Below are 16851 nucleotides of genomic sequence, written 5' to 3'. Positions count from 1 at the left end.
GACATAGACTTCTAGCTCTTTAATAATATATTTAATGAACTTGGTGATAGGAATGCTTTAAGGGATATACCTGTTGAGATGAATAGCTATTGAACTTACATAGTAAATTCTTTATCCAGCCACCAAATTTAAACCAGTGTTGTTATGAATTATATCTGTAGTTTTAGAAATTTCAGATTTGTTAATGTTCATACTTGATGCTCTTTGTGTAAAAGAAAACAAAGATACACCATGTTCATGTTATAACTGAGGTTAATCCTCAGTTACTTAAAATATAAAGAAGTATTTGTTTTAGAAATAATGTATCTCAAAAGGAGTCATCATGGACTGTTTGGGCTTCTGAATTGGAGCCCTGCCGTTTACTCATCAGCTGACATCATCAGTCTCTGCGCTGTGTAATAGAATATCTCTGATTTAAAGAGCTAGATACAAAGTTATGTGAGTGCATAAACTGTAAAGTACTTTACAAATGTGTGACCTTACTTATTACCTGAAATACTCAATGTCTACTAGGAAAAGACAGCTAGAATTGGAATCAGAGCTTCAGTCTTTGCAAAAAGCAAACCTTAATCTTGAAAACCTTTTGGAAGCAACAAAAGCCTGCAAGCGACAAGAAGTCTCTCAGCTGAATAAAATTCATGCTGAAACACTTAAGGTAGGTAACCTGAAGCAGTACTTCAGTCTTAAGTCACTGCTATCTTATTTTATTAATAATGGAGTTTGCAAGTTCCCTCCACGTACGCTGGAATCCCTCGCAGGCAGACAACCCAGGGTGAAACCAGTCCTAGTGCGCTGATGTGGGGTCAGACCTGGATTCAGATTCCAATGTATCACTATCCTCAGGCAGGGTTTCCTAGTGTCATATTTGTTGTCTTTGAATTGGAGATGACGATCGTTTAATTGTTTTTTTTCCCTTTGGGTTTTTTGGAGCATTCAATGAGATAATAAAGTACCTGGCACCTGGTAGATCTCGGTAAATAGCAGCTGTTGCTCCAATGTGTCATGTGTTCAAAGCTTGCAGTGGAAGAACAGAAATCCTAAGACACAGACCATACACTATAGGGTCAAGGGGAACACTGGGGGTAACAGGAGGGTTTTCCCCCTAAATTACCATAGCCGTCATAAAAGGAAAAACCTGTCATCATCTGGGATTGAGGAGAGAGGAGAATACGCAAAGAAAGCGAAAGGTTAAGAGCTGATGCTGCTCGTGATTTAACAAGCTTTTTGTACCAAATTCTCCAAAGGCTAATCAAAAACTTCCTCACACATCTTAAATTTACACTTTAGCAGTGATGCTTTTGGTGTCACTTAATAAGAAACTGCTTTTCAAAGTGATTTTACTCATTTGTTTGCATAGGTAATTCACGTGACTGGAATATTTAAAGGCACAAAGCGTATACAGTGACAAGTCTCTTTCCGTCCACTAGCCTTCAGCCAGCCAGGACCCTATTTGGAGGCAGTGTCACCGAGTTTTTTTGTTTTCTTTCTTTTTCTTATTTTACACGAACATTTAATATACATCATTCTACATCTTGATTGGTTGTTTTAAAATACAACCATATTTTAGAGTTTGTCCAGTACATGAAGGGAAAAAAGAACCTTCTCTTCTTTTGGTTTTTGTTTGTTCTGGCAGCTGCATAAAAACCTATTGTATGCATATGTCATGATTTATTTAACCTGGAAAATGCTATTTTTTCTTATAAAGGTAGAATATTTTTCTTTGCTTTTTAAAAAGGATAGCCTTTAAAATCTGTGTAGGAAACCATTTTTAAATACTTGTGAATATTGGCGAATGTTTCATAATTTGTGTCTGTCACGCCTTAGCACAGCGGCATTAGAGTTTGAAGCACTGTGACATTCTAGTCCTATTTTCATTTTATGGCTGAGGAAGAAGGGGATTAAAATATTCGCCAAGGTTCGCTTAGCAGTGCAGAGCTTTTGTTGTTCATTTTTAATTATGTGAGTGCTTTACGAGTACATTCTCCTTGCTTAATAAAAATACACATATGTTCAAGTGTAAGTTAGGGTTCCTACTGAGCCCCACTGCCAACTGGGGTCTAATCTAGTCCTTCACCCCCATCCCCGGGGGTCATTTGTTATCAATTTGGGAATCCTTTTTCTTAACAATTTTGTGCTGCAGATATACATGGACTGAGAAAGATATGTAGATTTATTTCATAGATTGTTTTTTGGTGTGCCTTGTTTTTATAAATAAATGAAATCATCCTATGTATGTTACTCTGCAGTGGGGTTTTGTTAACTTAGGGATATACCTTGGGTCTTCCTATATTAACTCCTGCCAAGAGCACTACCTCCTTTTACACTGAGGCTTCCGTGTTTTGGATGACCCATGGCTTATGCAGATGGTTTCCAGTGCAGGCATTCTCTGGGTAGTCTTAGGACGTCTCAGATTGGAATCAGTCCTGCTGAAGGAAGGACCCGCTCCAGGGGGCCGCAGCATGTGCCTCTCCAGGAAGTCGGGGAGCACTCGTTCCCCAGCACAAGCCCCCAGAACTGGCGTTGTCAGGCTCTTTAATGTTTGACAGTCTGATGGGTGAAAAAACGGTGTCTTGTTAAGGTTTTAATGTACATTTCCCTCATTTCTAGTGAGGTCGAACATCTTTTTCTATGTTCATTTCCATTTGTATATCCTTTTCTATGAAAAAAGAGCCCCTTTTCCTAGTACTTGTTTATCTTTTTGTTCTGATTTGTAGTTTTTATGTGTTAGTCTTTTATTTGTTGTGCCTACTGCGAATATATTCTGCCTTCATGTTAAATTTTTGATACAGCCAGGTTTATTGTTCTTTTATTCATTTTTAAAGACCCAATCTCAAGATCGTCAGTATATTTTACTTTCTTTTTTTTATAATATTACTATTTTTATAATTTTGTTTTTACATTGAGATGTCTAATGCATCTATTTTATTTTTGAGTGGTATGAAATAGGGATTTAATTTTTTAACGGTTTCTATTTTTCTCGCTGTTTTGAACTTTCCACATATAAATCGTTCTATTTCTGGACTTTGTGTTTTCTTCCAATATTATATTGGACAATTCATATGCTAATAATGCATTTTTTAGATGATCATGGCCTTCTAATGTATTTTTATATTGGCCAGGGAAGTCTTCTCAATCTGTTCTCTTTTTAATTGTCTCTTCTTACACATTTATTCTTTGTATAAAGTTTGGAATTGGCTTATCAAGTTTCATCTTTCTAAATCTTATTAGAATTTTGCTTGAGACTACATTGAATTGATAGATTTGTTTCCACTTGGGCATTTCTATGCTGCCTCTCAAGGACACTTGTTCTTTTCTTTTGATTAATGCAGTTTCAGTTTTATCCTTTCTGTTCACACAATGACTAAATGTGGTATTTTTTTCATGTGTGCTAATGTTGTTTGTTATAATTATTTTTTGCTACAGATTATAACTACACCAACCAAGGCTTACCAGCTTTGGTCTCGACCAGGACCAAAATTAAGTCCCGAAATGGGGAGCTTAGGCACTATGCACACTCAGCATTCTAGCAGATTAGATGATGATATCTTAAATGAGCCAGTTCCACCTGAGATGAATGAACAAGCTTTTGAGGCCATCTCTGAAGAGCTTAGAATGGTGCAGGTAATGTTTAGTTTTAGAAAAAAATAAATAATTAGACAATCATTTAAATGAATTTTCTTTGTTTATCATTTTAATTCTCTATAACTTGCAGTGTTCCAACCTGTTTAGTATCGTTTTTTAAGTATGGTTGTGTAAAGGTCCCTGGCTTAGAAATCAGCCCACTCTTCTTCTTTTAATTCACTTTGCAACATTTAGCAAGTCACTCTGCCATCTCCTGGGACTTTGCTTCTCATATGTAAAAAAACCAGTTTGCCACTAGCTTCACGGTCCAGAACTGGTTTCTATGAAAATTAAAGTAGTTGAAAGAATCTTATTATGGATGAAATTTTAGACAGTTTTTGGTATATTTGAAATAATGTGAGATTTCTTTATCTCAGAATTCTGGTGATTTGCTTATTTTTTGAAAAGTTTTTCTCTGTCTAGTGAAATTTAGAGGGATCCAAACCACCTCAAATTCCAAAATTTTGCCCTTTTTAAGTCATGGAGTACTTCTGGTGAAGTCACTCCATGCAGCCCTGAGAAAGCTGCTGTGGTTCAATGGCTCTATAGTTCAATCCATGATTTTAATTTTTATCACTTCTTTGCTTTATGTTTCAAATGACCCACTTTGACGGACCACAAATGTCATTCTGCAATATGAGAGATCATTCGTGTTGTCTTTTGAAATTGCTTTCTGGTTCCAAACTGGCCTTTGGTACCTTTGTCCCGCATGAGGTTGTTTTATATTTGTGTGGTTTTTTTTTTAATGTGAAGAAATGGTGGAATGTTTGAGATTTCCATTAAAAGCATTTGGACAACTGAAGTTTTTGTGTTGCAGGAACAAATGAGTGCCCTTCAAGTCAAGTTGGATGAAGAAGAGCGTAAGAACCTAAAGCTTCAGCAGCACATTGACAAACTGGAACATCATTCTACACAAATGCAGGAGGTGAGACCCAGAGGACGGCCCAGAAATGTGTGAAACAGATTCCCAAAGGGAGAGTCTTACAGGAGGAAAGTGACTTGGCGAAGCCTCAGTTAGGGCTGCTTGGAGCTGTATGGTCTACTTTGTTACTTTGCATCCTGCCCTGATGGGGAGACACACACCGTAGCCCGAGTTCTGGCCCTCGTAGTCGATGGTGCCAAGGGGCCCCTTGCTGTGTGTCTGGCAGGGGTCCCTCCCTCTGGTGGGCATCCTCACTGTAGCTGATGGGAACATCCGGTTTTCTTCTGGTCAGAGACCTTAAAACTAGATTTGAAAAAAAACATGATAATGATTTGGAGTGTAGCTCAGCGTGCCAGTATCCCTGTTTCAGTAAATTGATCTCTTTCCCACAGCTTTTCTCATCTGAGAGAACAGATTGGACCAAACAGCAGCAAGAGCATCTCTCACAGTTGAATGCCCTTGAAAAGCAACTTCAGGACACTCAAACTAAGAATGACTGTAAGTTTGAACAACTGGGAGCTTTGGAGCTCAATACTATAACCCAGTATCTGTTTACTTGTATCTGTGTTTTTGGTTGGTGGTATTTTGGATTATTTTAATTCGATGACCAGACTTGAGTTTGCATGGCAGTGGGTACTAGTGACATATCATAAAGGACAGTTTGCTTCCGGACCGCTCATAAGCAAATGATACAGTTGTTTGCTTAAAGTCTTAATACTGCTTTGAAAATGGAGCATCTTGAATTCATAAGATGAATAATGTTTCAATAGTGACAAAATAAAGCATAAATTATATTTTGGTATGTATTTGTAGATGTGGGAATATCATTTGATTCCCAGTTTTTTGTTTTTCTTTTCAGTTTATTTCTCCTTTCATCCAAGTATTTGCAGTAGTTGGTAATAAAGCTAAAACAAAAAAAGAGCCATTCTATTTTCTTTGATCTAAGAAATTACCAAATTTTACTTCCAGTTGGAGTTTCCTTAGAAGACCAGAAGCGTTTAAGTCATTTTGGAAAGTCTGGCACATTTCCAAGAGGTTTTCTTTCAATAAGTAAGATTAGGTCACTTAAAATGTGTTAAATCTCTTGATTTTTTTCCCCCCACTTATATTGAGTTTTGATGCACACTCTACAGGAGAAATGTAGAAAATTAGTGACCTACAGGTCGGGGACAGAAAGATGTTAATTCTTCCTTTTTCGGTAGAAATATACCAAAAACCATGAGCAAGGGAGAGGAAGAAAATAGAAATCTCAGTGCTCCTAGGTGCCTACCACTTAGTTGTTCAACATCTTTACTGAAAATGGTCTCTTCGGCTTGATTTTGCTGATTGTGTGAAGATACCTATCAAATTTATTTGCCTACTTTGTTAAAAAAATATGTGTGTGTGTGTGTGTGTGTGTGTGTGTGTGTGTGTGTATATGGAAGCCTGTTGAGGATTTATTTTGTTTGCCTGTTAGTTTTGAAAAGTGAGGTGCATGACCTGCGAGTAGTTCTTCATTCTGCCGACAAGGAGCTGTCTTCGGTGAAGCTGGAGTACAGTGCGTTCCGAGAGAGTCAGGAGACAGAACTCAGTAGCCTTTCCGAGAGACACGTGCACGTACAGCTCCAGCTGGATCATGTCAGGTACCCTTGTTCTGCTGGGGTTTCACGTTGCCTGGTTGACCGCTAACCCAGGACTGTTTGCAGTGAAAGTGCTGGAAACCCAACTCAAATTAGTTAAACAAACAGAAAGGTAATGTATTGGCTCACAATGTTGGGAACCCTGGAGGTGATTTTGATTTCAGGGACAAACGAGACTGAGTCTCAAACAGCATAGTCAGTGTGCATTCTCTCTGTCTCTGTCTCTGTCTCTCTCTCTTTCTCTCTCTCTCAGTCCCTGTCCTGCCTCCCTCTGTGTGTTGCCCTCCTTCTGTCCTACTGTTGAGGGCCTTCCTCTATGGGACAGGGAACAGATTGCCTCGCTGCTCCATATTCTGTCTCCTCGCATAACCACCCCTGCGAAGAAGTCTGCTCTGCCCACAGCCATTTATCGATCCCCGGAGAATTTGAATTGGCCTTGCTTGAGTCATCTGCCTGCCTTTGGACAAGTCACTTCCTGAGGCTTGGAGCTGGTGTTGGCCCAGCCCCGGTGATGTGCCTGTTCCAGAGGGAAAGGTGTTCTTTCTAGAGGAAGGGAGAGTGCAAAGTAGACCAAATCAATAGTCGTCACCATCGTCCACTCCTGTGGACGGTGAGTCTCTCCAGAGGCTGGCCAGTTAGTCAAGTACTCTAAGAGGTAAATTGTTTTTTCACTGTATTTTTCCTTGCTACTTTCAGCCTCTTGTAACACATAACTGAAAACAATTTGTCTTTGGTACTGTCTCCTAGGTCTTCAGCAATAATTAATAATGGACGTGTTGAATGTGGTGCTTTGAATGTGATATGAGTGTGATTGCTCAATCTAGAAAAGCTGCTCATAGACAACCTTGAATTTAAATTTTATAGAAGTTGCACACATTAAAATCCGTAGCTCTTGAGTGTTTTCTGAATATACAAGAAGGAATTAAAATAGAGGAAGAAAACTTGAGATCTGCAGGCCAAATCGATCTCTGCACATTTTTATTGGGCATGCCCAGTATGGTTTTTTAAAAGTTTTAGCATAGCATTTTTAAAAATGAGAGTTTTCTTGTGAAAATCATATTTCAGCATCCTCTTAAAAACCAGTTTGGTGGCACAGGGCGCACATTCCTGCATGGCAGCCATCACTGCCATGTGAATCACTCGGTCCCTTTAGAGAGCGTTAGAGCGGAGCGTGTGCTGTGTCCACATGGCCCTCATCACCCCCCACCCCGTTTGCCAACACCACGGCTGCCACTTATTTTTTTATTTTTAGATGTATTTGTTTATTTTTTTATTAAATTTATTGGGGTGACATTGTTCAGTGCAATTATGTAGGTTTCAAACGTATAATTCTATAATACATCATCTATATATTCACCACCCAGAGTCAGTTCTCCTTCCATCACCATATGCTTGACCCTAGTTTCCCTCTTCTGCCTCTCCAAGGCTGCCACTTACCATCACAGGTGCACTGCTGTTTTTCTTATACCCAGCATTTGTTTTTAAAGTCGGAATCGCTGAACCTCATCTTAGCTCTGTCATAATTGTGTGGGTTTGTGTTTTTTTTTTTTGTAAAGTCACTTTACTAATCTTATAGGATCTTAATTTCCTCACGTTTACATGTCAGAGTTGAACTAGATCTAAAATGTTAAGAATTCACTATATTTGGCTGTGTGTTTAAATTCTATTTTAAAAATAACAACTTTTCCTTGCTTTTTAAATTTGATATAATTTAATTGTTCTCAGTGCATCACTTATTGGGCTGCTTATACTCCACCGTGGCTCTTCCTGCATAAAACAGCACAACACCGCTCTGTGTTTCTTGAATTGTTTTGCCTCATTTATATATACAGTTTGTGTCATAAATACGTATGTTCCCCCTCCCTACTATCTATTTTTTATACATCTGTCTTTAGCAGCTGATTTATATCTCTTTGTAATTTGCTACTTCTGCTCGGTCTTCAGTTAGTAAAGCAGACAGATCCCTATCTAATAACCTCCTGTAATAGCTGAGGCATTTGCTTTGGATGGTCGACAGGTCAGGTTCATTGTTCACTAGTTCTTGGCTGAGCTCTGGATGTTAGGGCCTGTCACAATATGTTCGGGGGCCAGAATAAGAGGAGGAACACCTAAAAAGCAGTAACTAATCACGTGAATGAAAAGATAGTTCTGTCACGTGGGAGTTTACTCTCTTGCTCAGATCAAAGCCACATTTGCCATCTTTAAAACCCTTTGTAGCGTTGGGAGACTATGTGATGAGAGGATAGAGGTGAGCGATCAGCAAAACTAATGGCCAGGCCCTAGGTCACATGAGGGTCAGGTCTGGAACCCCCTCAATGAGTGCCATCACTCTAGATTGCCCATCAGTGAAGCATGTCTGGTTGACACACGGGAGAAAAAATGAGGAAGGAGGTGGCTACAGGCTAACACGCCCACCCTGTCTTTTACATCCCCGTCACATACGCGTGGCCCATCTGTCTCATATGTTTGTGCGTCATGGACATTTCACATAAGTTCTCGAGGAGCTTTATTTACGTCAATCAAGGCTTCTGTAAGTTGGGAATGGTCTGTAGATGGGATAAATTGAACTGCAGATAATCTGACTAGCAGAACTACATTTAATGTTTATGTTTACCTTTGTAAAACTGTTTTCCTGATAAAGATTAGAAAATGAAAAGCTTCTTGAGAGCAAAGCCTGCCTACAGGATTCCTATGAAAACTTACAAGAAGTAATGAAGTTTGAAATTGACCAACTTTCAAAAAACCTCCAAAACTGCAAAAAAGAAAATGAAACTCTGAAATCTGATCTGAATGTAAGTTAAGAAGGGTATTTATTGATTACTCATGAACTTGTCCTAATGTGTGACTGTTCCTTAGAGTGCCGGGCAAGCCCTGCTTTGACCTCTTCCTAACTTCCTGACTGGCCTGGCCCATAGTACCCGCCACACAGAAAGTTCTTGATGCGTCTGTTGACTACACCTGACTAGTAACAGTTACTGAACATCTAATGTCACATTGTCTTTTAGAATTTGATGGAGCTTTTTGAGGCAGAAAAAGAACGCAATAACAAACTATTATTACAATTTGAAGAAGATAAAGAAAACAGTTCTAAGTGAGTGCTATTTATTTTTTCCGCTAGTTGACCTAAAATACCAGTTACTACCACATTCTTTATCTTGTTTTTTTTTAATTGCTGATACCTCTAAAGTTATTTTTTTTAAGCATTCCAAAATGAATATCAGATTCTTTTATATAAATCACTATGTAGAGGAACTTAATTTTTTAAAACATTCAATAACTACTTATGGTACTTTTGAAATGAACAGTGGTGATCAGAACTCAGGGCCTTCTATTAATAAATCACAGTATTTATTATTGGAATATGGATGGGGATTGGTTATTACTTCTGTCTCTCCTCTTTTTCTAGCTGCTCTTTTTTTCCCCTGGTCCCTTAATACGAATGCCATTTCTTTCTTTCCTTTCTCTGCAAGTTCTTTTCCTTGGTGACCTCTGTCAGTCTCTCGGCCTCAGCCCACCGAGTGATATTACTCTAATGAGAAGAATTTGTATTTGTTTATTATTCTTGTAGAGTTCTTACTATGAGATTCTCATCTAGGCCCTGGTATGCAGTGGCGAATACATCTAGTGGGTGCAAACATCTAGTTGGGAAACAGGCAGCTAACATTCAGTCACTCATTCAAACACTTAGTGGCATCCAACAAGCCAGGCACTGTTCTGGCAAATCCCAGACACTCAGAGATAAAACAGTGAACACAATAGCCCCATCTTCATGAGTTTTATATTCTAGCACAGAGAGATGGGTAATAAATAAATCCTATATGTTATATGTTATGCTAGGGAGTCCTAAGTACTCTGAAGAAAAAGAATCTATTGTGGCACTGAAATGGGTTCTTATCAAATAGTTTCTGACTTGTACTGGGATACACCTAACACCAAGTTTGTGCCTCGTAAAGTTTGGCTGCGTTGCTTTGAATCTCTTTCGTACAAATAGACTCAGTTCCTATTTCCAATGAATGAAGTCACCAGTAAAAGATAATTTCTCTCTTCCAGAGAAATCTTAGATGTTCTTGAGGCTGTGCGTCAGGAGAAACAGAAAGAGATGGCCAAGTGTGAGCAGCAGGTATATTCCTATAGGCTAACTCTAATTTTTGTAATTTTCCCTGATATCTAAAGAAGTTTATTATAACAACTGTTTTCAGATGTTGACAATTGGTAATAAAAAGATGGAATGTTTGGTTTGTTGTATTATTTTTCAGCTCTTATTTTCTAAGTCTCAGGTGGCTTATCATGATTCGTTGGTGGTCTCATGATAGAGACCACAAAATCATTGTCTTTTAACCCAACTTATCATTTTCAAGTACTCCTGTTAGTGTACACTGTATACTGTGAAAGCAGATTTCAACTTTTTTTTAAAGTATATGTGGTTAATTTTATGATTTAATTCTTTTTTCTAAAAATATTTTTTCCCCCATAGATGGCAAAAGTACAGAAACTAGAGGAGAGTTTGTGTGCTACTGAAAAAGTCATCAGTTCTCTGGAGAAGGCTAGAGATGATAGCAAGGTAGGTAGAAGCTTCATTTCCCTGTTTTTTCTGTGTTGGTTTTTTTTAAATAAATGTGCCTTTACCATTCTGGTTTCCTGCTCCCAGGGTGACTGATAGCTGGTATTTCTGTCTGCCCTTAGGCCTTGTTCACCTTCCAAGGTTGCTAGAATGAGGTTTTTCATTTAAGTGAATTATTCACGTGCAAACTATTCTCTCTCTCCATGAGAATGTTTCTAAAACACGTCTCACCTCTTTTAACTCAGATGCTGTTAGTGTGACCCTTTCTTGTTGGCTCTGAGTCCCATGATAGAAATTCTCAAATCCCCAGTGTTAACTTTAATTAGAATAATCAACGTAATATGTAAGTCCAAGTAGAAAATCAGGTATAAATTTCTTCTATATCTAGTTCTTATTCATTCATAAAACCAAAGCAAATGATTACATCAAATAGTATAAAACCATTAAAATATAAATTGATCTTAATAATGTGATGTGACATATTTTGCTAAAATAACACTGGCTTCTGTTGTCACTAGGAAAGCTACATAATCTCTCATTTAAACATAATCTCCTTAATGTCATTGTGTGTGAAGATCCTATTTCTGTCCTCGTCAGGAATTGGTGACCGACCTCACGAGCCAGATCCAGGAGCTGAGAACATCAGTCTGTGAGAAAACAGAAACTATCGACACCCTGAGGCAGGAACTGAAGGACGTAAATGTAGGTTCTGTCACCAGCAAGATGTTAAATTTGAGCATGAGACACACTTCAGAGACTCCTCACACAGTAAATAAATGCTCCACCACAAGAAGGATTCTGTGGTCAAACAGATGTGGAAAAACTAGTTACCGCTCAGCAGGGTCTGTATTTTCAGACCCGGCAGAGCGGTTACTGTGTCACCATGCAGTGTGCGTCTCTGGGAGGCAACGCGTGTTGTGCATTTCTCAGATTTCACTGCCCTGGGAACACTTCTCTGCATTTTTGGGGGATTGATTATCCAAACTAGGTCAGAAAAAGTCTGGTTGTTGCCTGTGATAGTTAAAGGTATAGTGTCCTTAATCGTTTCAAGAAAACAATGTAATACATTTTAGTTAAGTTCAGAGACATTTGTTACATAGAAACAGAGTTTGTTTTTCCATTATTGGACTTTGTTGTTTCCTAAAGTAACTACTTTCTCCTGCATGTATCTAAGTTAAATGTTGCTGCTTCCTCTTTCTGTTGGGTCAAAGTGAAGGTTTTTGTCAGTGTTCCCCACTCCTCACCTCCAAAGGGAGCTTGCGGCACTCCACCTTTCTTTCTGAAGGCAGTCTACTAATAGAGGTGACAAAACCAGGTGGTTTTTCACCGATACCTGTGGGGCTTCTCCACCTTTTTTTTTGCCATTCATGTATTTATTCTCCCATACCTTCATCCAATAAGTAGTTATTGAATTAATTTGTGTTGATCTGGATATCACCTTAGAACTCAGACTCAAATTATTTTAATCTAAAAATACAGAAAATAAAGCAGATAGCTCTTGTATCATGACTCTTTTTTTCTGCAGTGCAAATACAACTCTGCTTTAGCTGACAAAGAAGAGAACAAAGAGTTGATTAAGAGACAGGAAGTGGAGATTCTGAATCTGAGAGAAACCCTTAGACTGAGAATACTTTCTGAAGACATAGAGGTAACTTAACAGAGCATGCCTCTTATTTTGCTTTATTACTTGTCAATATGCATGTGTGTGTGTGTGTGTGTGTGTGGAAGTTGTTAGTGAATAGAGGATTTTTTAAGGGGGTAAGTCATTGTTACAGCCATTTTCCTCAGGGTAGTTAGACAGTTAATAGGTAACAGTAACATTGTTGTGTATTTTCATTCATTTGTGCTAACAGCATGGTAAGTTCCTATCACTGACCCTCTTCCAAAGGGTTGCAGAGTGGAACTGCGTTTCTTTGGGTGCAAGGAGCAGGGAACAAAGAGAGGGCCAGTTCACAGGTTAACCTCAGGCTTGCTTCTAGTGTTTCAGCCAAAGCAAGTTTTAATTATTTTATTGTTGATGTAAATTTATCTTTTTAAAAATTAAGCTGTACCGTCACATGGTTCAAAATTCAAAATAATGTAAAGCAACGTACATTCCCCCTTGTGTATCCTTCCAGGGGTATTTTAGGCAAATCCTATGTGCCTTTAGTTTTTTTTTTTGTTTTATTTTTTCACACAGATGGTAACCGACTGTGTACACTGCTCTGCACTTGCTTTAGAAGTAAAGTTTTCTTGCTAAACTGTGCTACCCATGAAACAAATTGGATAAATATTTATTGAACCCTCCTGTGCCTGGTTTGGCATTTGGGAACGGAAGAACAACTGAAACTCTCTTACCTCAAAGCATGCAGTCCAGTGTACAAGATAGATGGACTGTGTAATAAATGACCTGGGAGCACAGAAAAGGGAGGGAGGGGCATACTTGTGCCTGGAGAATTCCAAAGAGCTTCCCAGAGGAGAAAGGAGTTGTACGAGACAGAGAGGGTGGCTTGGCAGCTTTGAATGTCTGTGGAGCATCCCCCACAAGGGGAACCGCTGGGTGTGACCAGCTTGAGGCGCGACAGTTGAGATGGAGCAGACCGAGCCTGTAGTGAAGGGTCTTGAGGGGCAGCAGCTGGAACCTTCAGGAAGAAACCTGGATGGCACAGACTGCGCCCAGCTGGACGCCGGTAAGGTGTGAACCACGAAATGCCAGTGGGACTGTGGACTGGGATCAAGCTGAGAAGCGTTCCAGCGCAGTCGACAGGTGTTGGTGTCCAGTTGGATATTTGCTGTAACTGGAGGAAGCAGTCAGAGTGGGCACTGGTTTCCTGCCTGAGTGAAGCAGCAGGGCTTAGACTGCATAGGAGTCTGAATTCTGGCTGTGCGATCTCGGGCTGCAAGTTACATTTCTCTCTGTGCCTCACTTGTCACATCGCAAAGTGGAGGTAACAATACCTGCCTGTCACGTAAGATGTTGTGAAGGTGAAATGGGGTAGCACATGGAAAGTGCTAAGAACACTGCCTGCTACCGTATAAGTTCTCAGCGGGGAGTCTTTTTAGGAGGCCAGCTGAAAAGTTAGTGCACCCTAAAGTCCTAGACAAAGTGTAAACTGTGGACGAAAATTCAGTGCCACACTGCCGAGTGGCAGAGTGAAAAGGGAGACCTCGCTGTTGGAGTGGGAGGAGCTGAGTGATGAGCGCCTGGCGATTTACCTCGCAGCTCCTCACTTCCTTTGTCTCTGTCTTTCTTTCTTAAAAAAAATTGTGACTACGCATGTTGAAGTATCTTAGATTCAAGTGGAATTGACCCCACAAACAGCCCGTTCACATTCCCTTTCTAGTTATCGCTGGTCTTCATAGCTAAAATCTAGAATTATGGCTATGGTATGTGAATTGTCATATAAATTGTTTTTTAACGACACGAGTTGCCAGCCAATATAATGAAATGGGAACCGAAGGTGAGATACAAATATTATAAAAACTGAGGGAAAATGACTTATTGGAAGGTGATATGGATGTCTACACGGAAACGCCAAAGTATTGCCTGAATATCGATTCAAATAATGAGCTTAGTAATCAAGTAGTCACAAAAACAACAGCATATATGTGCTATATCCAGCATATGTTACACACACACACACGTCTCTATGATGTATGTGTAATACTGTATGTGTTGTGTGTATAGCATTCTATAAGTGCGTATATACACACCTTTGGAAGGTCAGGGCCAGTGGATTCTTCTCTAATTCGGTAGGGATTGCATACGCTGTGTGTGAAGGAATTCCAGTTGCAACCTGCGGGCCTTGAATCCTCTCTGTCACTTTCCATCAAGTTACTCCCCTGAAACTGATGCCCTGTGACAGTGGGTCACAGCCTGGTGACTGCCCAGCCCTCCCCAGCCTGCTGAGGAGTCCTCATCCTTATTTGGTGCAAAAGTAATTGCGGTTTTTGTAATTTTTAACCTTTTAAACTGCAATTACTTTTGCACCAACCTAATACTTACCTTCCGGTGTGTAAAGGACTCACGTCCATCGGTGAGAACAGGTAGGCAAGGGCCCTGTGCCCGGAGTCCTCCCGAGGAAAGACAGGTCCGCTTTGAGAGGCCGGCAAGGGGCAGGGGAGTGGGTGCAGTTAAACCTCAGCTGGCTGCCCGTATGAACTTCCAGTCGTTTTTATCTCTAGGCCTGTTCCCTAATCTTGTCCTGGAATGGATTCCCATGCAAGCCAAAAATAAACGTTCTCATTTAAAATGTTCTTAACCTTTTAGAAATCGCACCTAGTACTGGTGTGCAAATCCTTGTTGGAGTCCCACAATTAAATTCTTCTTTTGTGGGGATGATCCCCTAACAGAGGGATATGCTCTGTGAGGACCTGGCTCACGCTACGGAGCAGCTGAACACGCTCACCGAGGCCTCGAAAAAGCACTCGGGGCTCCTGCAGTCCGCCCAGGAGGAGCTGACCCGGAAGGAGGCCCTCATCCAAGAACTTCAGCACGAGGTGAGACAGACGCAGGGGCAAGTGTCACGCAGGATGGGAAGTGTGGTTGTGGAGGTCCCTGCTTCGGCACGTAGGTGGTCGGGCAGCTGCCCTGTGGGCTCTTGCTGCCCTGTGGGCTCTTGCTGACCTGTTGCTCCCATGGGTTCAGACGTGCCTGGCTGTCCTCCCGCCCACCCTCAACCCTTGACATGAGCCAGCAAGTTCTAACCACGGTGGGAAGGTTATGGCTGATTTTCATCTTCTTTTTGGCTGCTGTTGTTTTATAGTTGGTATTTTTACTCCAATGACCCTTTGGTCATTTGTGAAGCTTAAAAAGAAAGTTTTTCTTTTGTTTGTTTTGTTTTTTTAAAGTGTAAAGAAATTAGCAAACCGGAGATGAGAGTAACGAAGGTATACAGACACAAACGGCAGCTCCAGATATTACCATTTATTACTTTAAAAATTGCTGGGTTTTTTTGGTTTGTTTTAATCTTACTGCTTTGCAAATTATTAATCAAGTAAAAAAAAGATGTAAAAAGCCTGTTTCCACATGCTTTGGGAAGATTGGCTCTTCTAATTGGACCATGTGCCCCATATTATTTTCTAACTTACAACCTTACATCTGTTGATTTTCCCAGCTAAACCAAAAGAAAGAGGAAGTAGAACAGAAAAAGAACGAATATAACTTCAAAATGAGACAACTTGAACACGTGATGGATTTTGCTGCCGAGTATCCCCAGGTACTTTTCAGAAAAACGATGCATTTCAGGAGGAATAAACAGTTTTGTGAGTGGTAAAAATTTGGAAATTCCTAAGACTGTAGCTTTGTCTTTTTATAGAAAAAGATTTTTACTAACACCTTTCTGCTTTTTACCTGATAAAAAAGTACCAGTGTTTTATATGTTTTACTTGGACAAGAATTAGAATAACAAGCTAAACAGACCAAGGATTTTCTGTACGCTTGGCATATACATCTAAAATGAACTCTGTAACAGTCACTTAATCAGGTATTTGGATGGCATTTGATTTTATTTTAGAGTCCTAAAACACCACCTCATTTTCAAACACATTTGGCAAAACTCCTGGAATCACAAGAACAAGAGATAGAAGACGGACGAGCCTCTACGATTTCTTTGCAACACCTCGTAACAAAGCTAAACGAAGACAGAGAAGTCAAAAACGCTGAAATCTTCAGAATGAAGGTAACTGGGTAATATTTTTTTTCCAATAAATTGGATGTTTTAAAATAAGTAGTATTTTTCATGTTTGTTGAGGATGCAGAATTCAAAAGGCACAAAACTAAGGGTGGACAGAGAAAAGTTTTCCTCTCCCCTGACTCCGAGTGGCCTCGTCTGTTGTCCCTGGACGCTCCCAGGGTAGCCAGTTTCTTAGTTGTCTTTCTAGAGCTTTCCAGCGCATGTGTAACCAAGCCTGTGAGCATTGCCTCCCTGCCCCCTTGGTTTTTATATGATGGTATCGTCATACAGGCTGCACCAGCTGCTCACATCACGATGCTGATTTTTAAATCTTTGCCAACTTAATAGCTAAAGCATGTTGTCTACTGGTAGTGTTAAGTTTGTTTTTGTCTTCTAAGGAGTAAGATTGGGCATCTTGTGTTTTTCTTTGTTTAGGAACTATATCCTTCCCCCATTTTTCTACTGTTGGACTTT

General features: G+C 39.8%; 1 protein-coding gene across 1 annotated transcript in view; it reads left to right on the top strand.

The window, feature by feature from the left end:
- Positions 1–16851, top strand: part of KIF15 (kinesin family member 15) — a 46602-nt gene that overhangs the window by 20186 nt on the left and 9565 nt on the right. The window contains exons 16-29 of the mRNA XM_019724074.3: positions 514–655; positions 3424–3621; positions 4439–4546; positions 4936–5041; positions 6000–6165; positions 8804–8954; positions 9168–9253; positions 10213–10282; positions 10637–10723; positions 11321–11425; positions 12249–12371; positions 15056–15202; positions 15820–15921; positions 16219–16383. Coding sequence (XP_019579633.3) covers positions 514–655; positions 3424–3621; positions 4439–4546; positions 4936–5041; positions 6000–6165; positions 8804–8954; positions 9168–9253; positions 10213–10282; positions 10637–10723; positions 11321–11425; positions 12249–12371; positions 15056–15202; positions 15820–15921; positions 16219–16383 — 1756 coding nt within the window. The remainder of the gene's footprint in view (positions 1–513; positions 656–3423; positions 3622–4438; positions 4547–4935; positions 5042–5999; positions 6166–8803; positions 8955–9167; positions 9254–10212; positions 10283–10636; positions 10724–11320; positions 11426–12248; positions 12372–15055; positions 15203–15819; positions 15922–16218; positions 16384–16851) is intronic.

Source organism: Rhinolophus sinicus, chromosome 5, assembly GCF_057876585.1.
Source record: "Rhinolophus sinicus isolate RSI-liver-muscle chromosome 5, RSI-T2T, whole genome shotgun sequence".
In the NCBI taxonomy this organism is placed as follows: Eukaryota; Metazoa; Chordata; class Mammalia; order Chiroptera; family Rhinolophidae; genus Rhinolophus; species Rhinolophus sinicus.
Note: the sequence above shows the minus strand (reverse complement) of the source record. Positions and strands in the feature narration are given on the sequence as shown.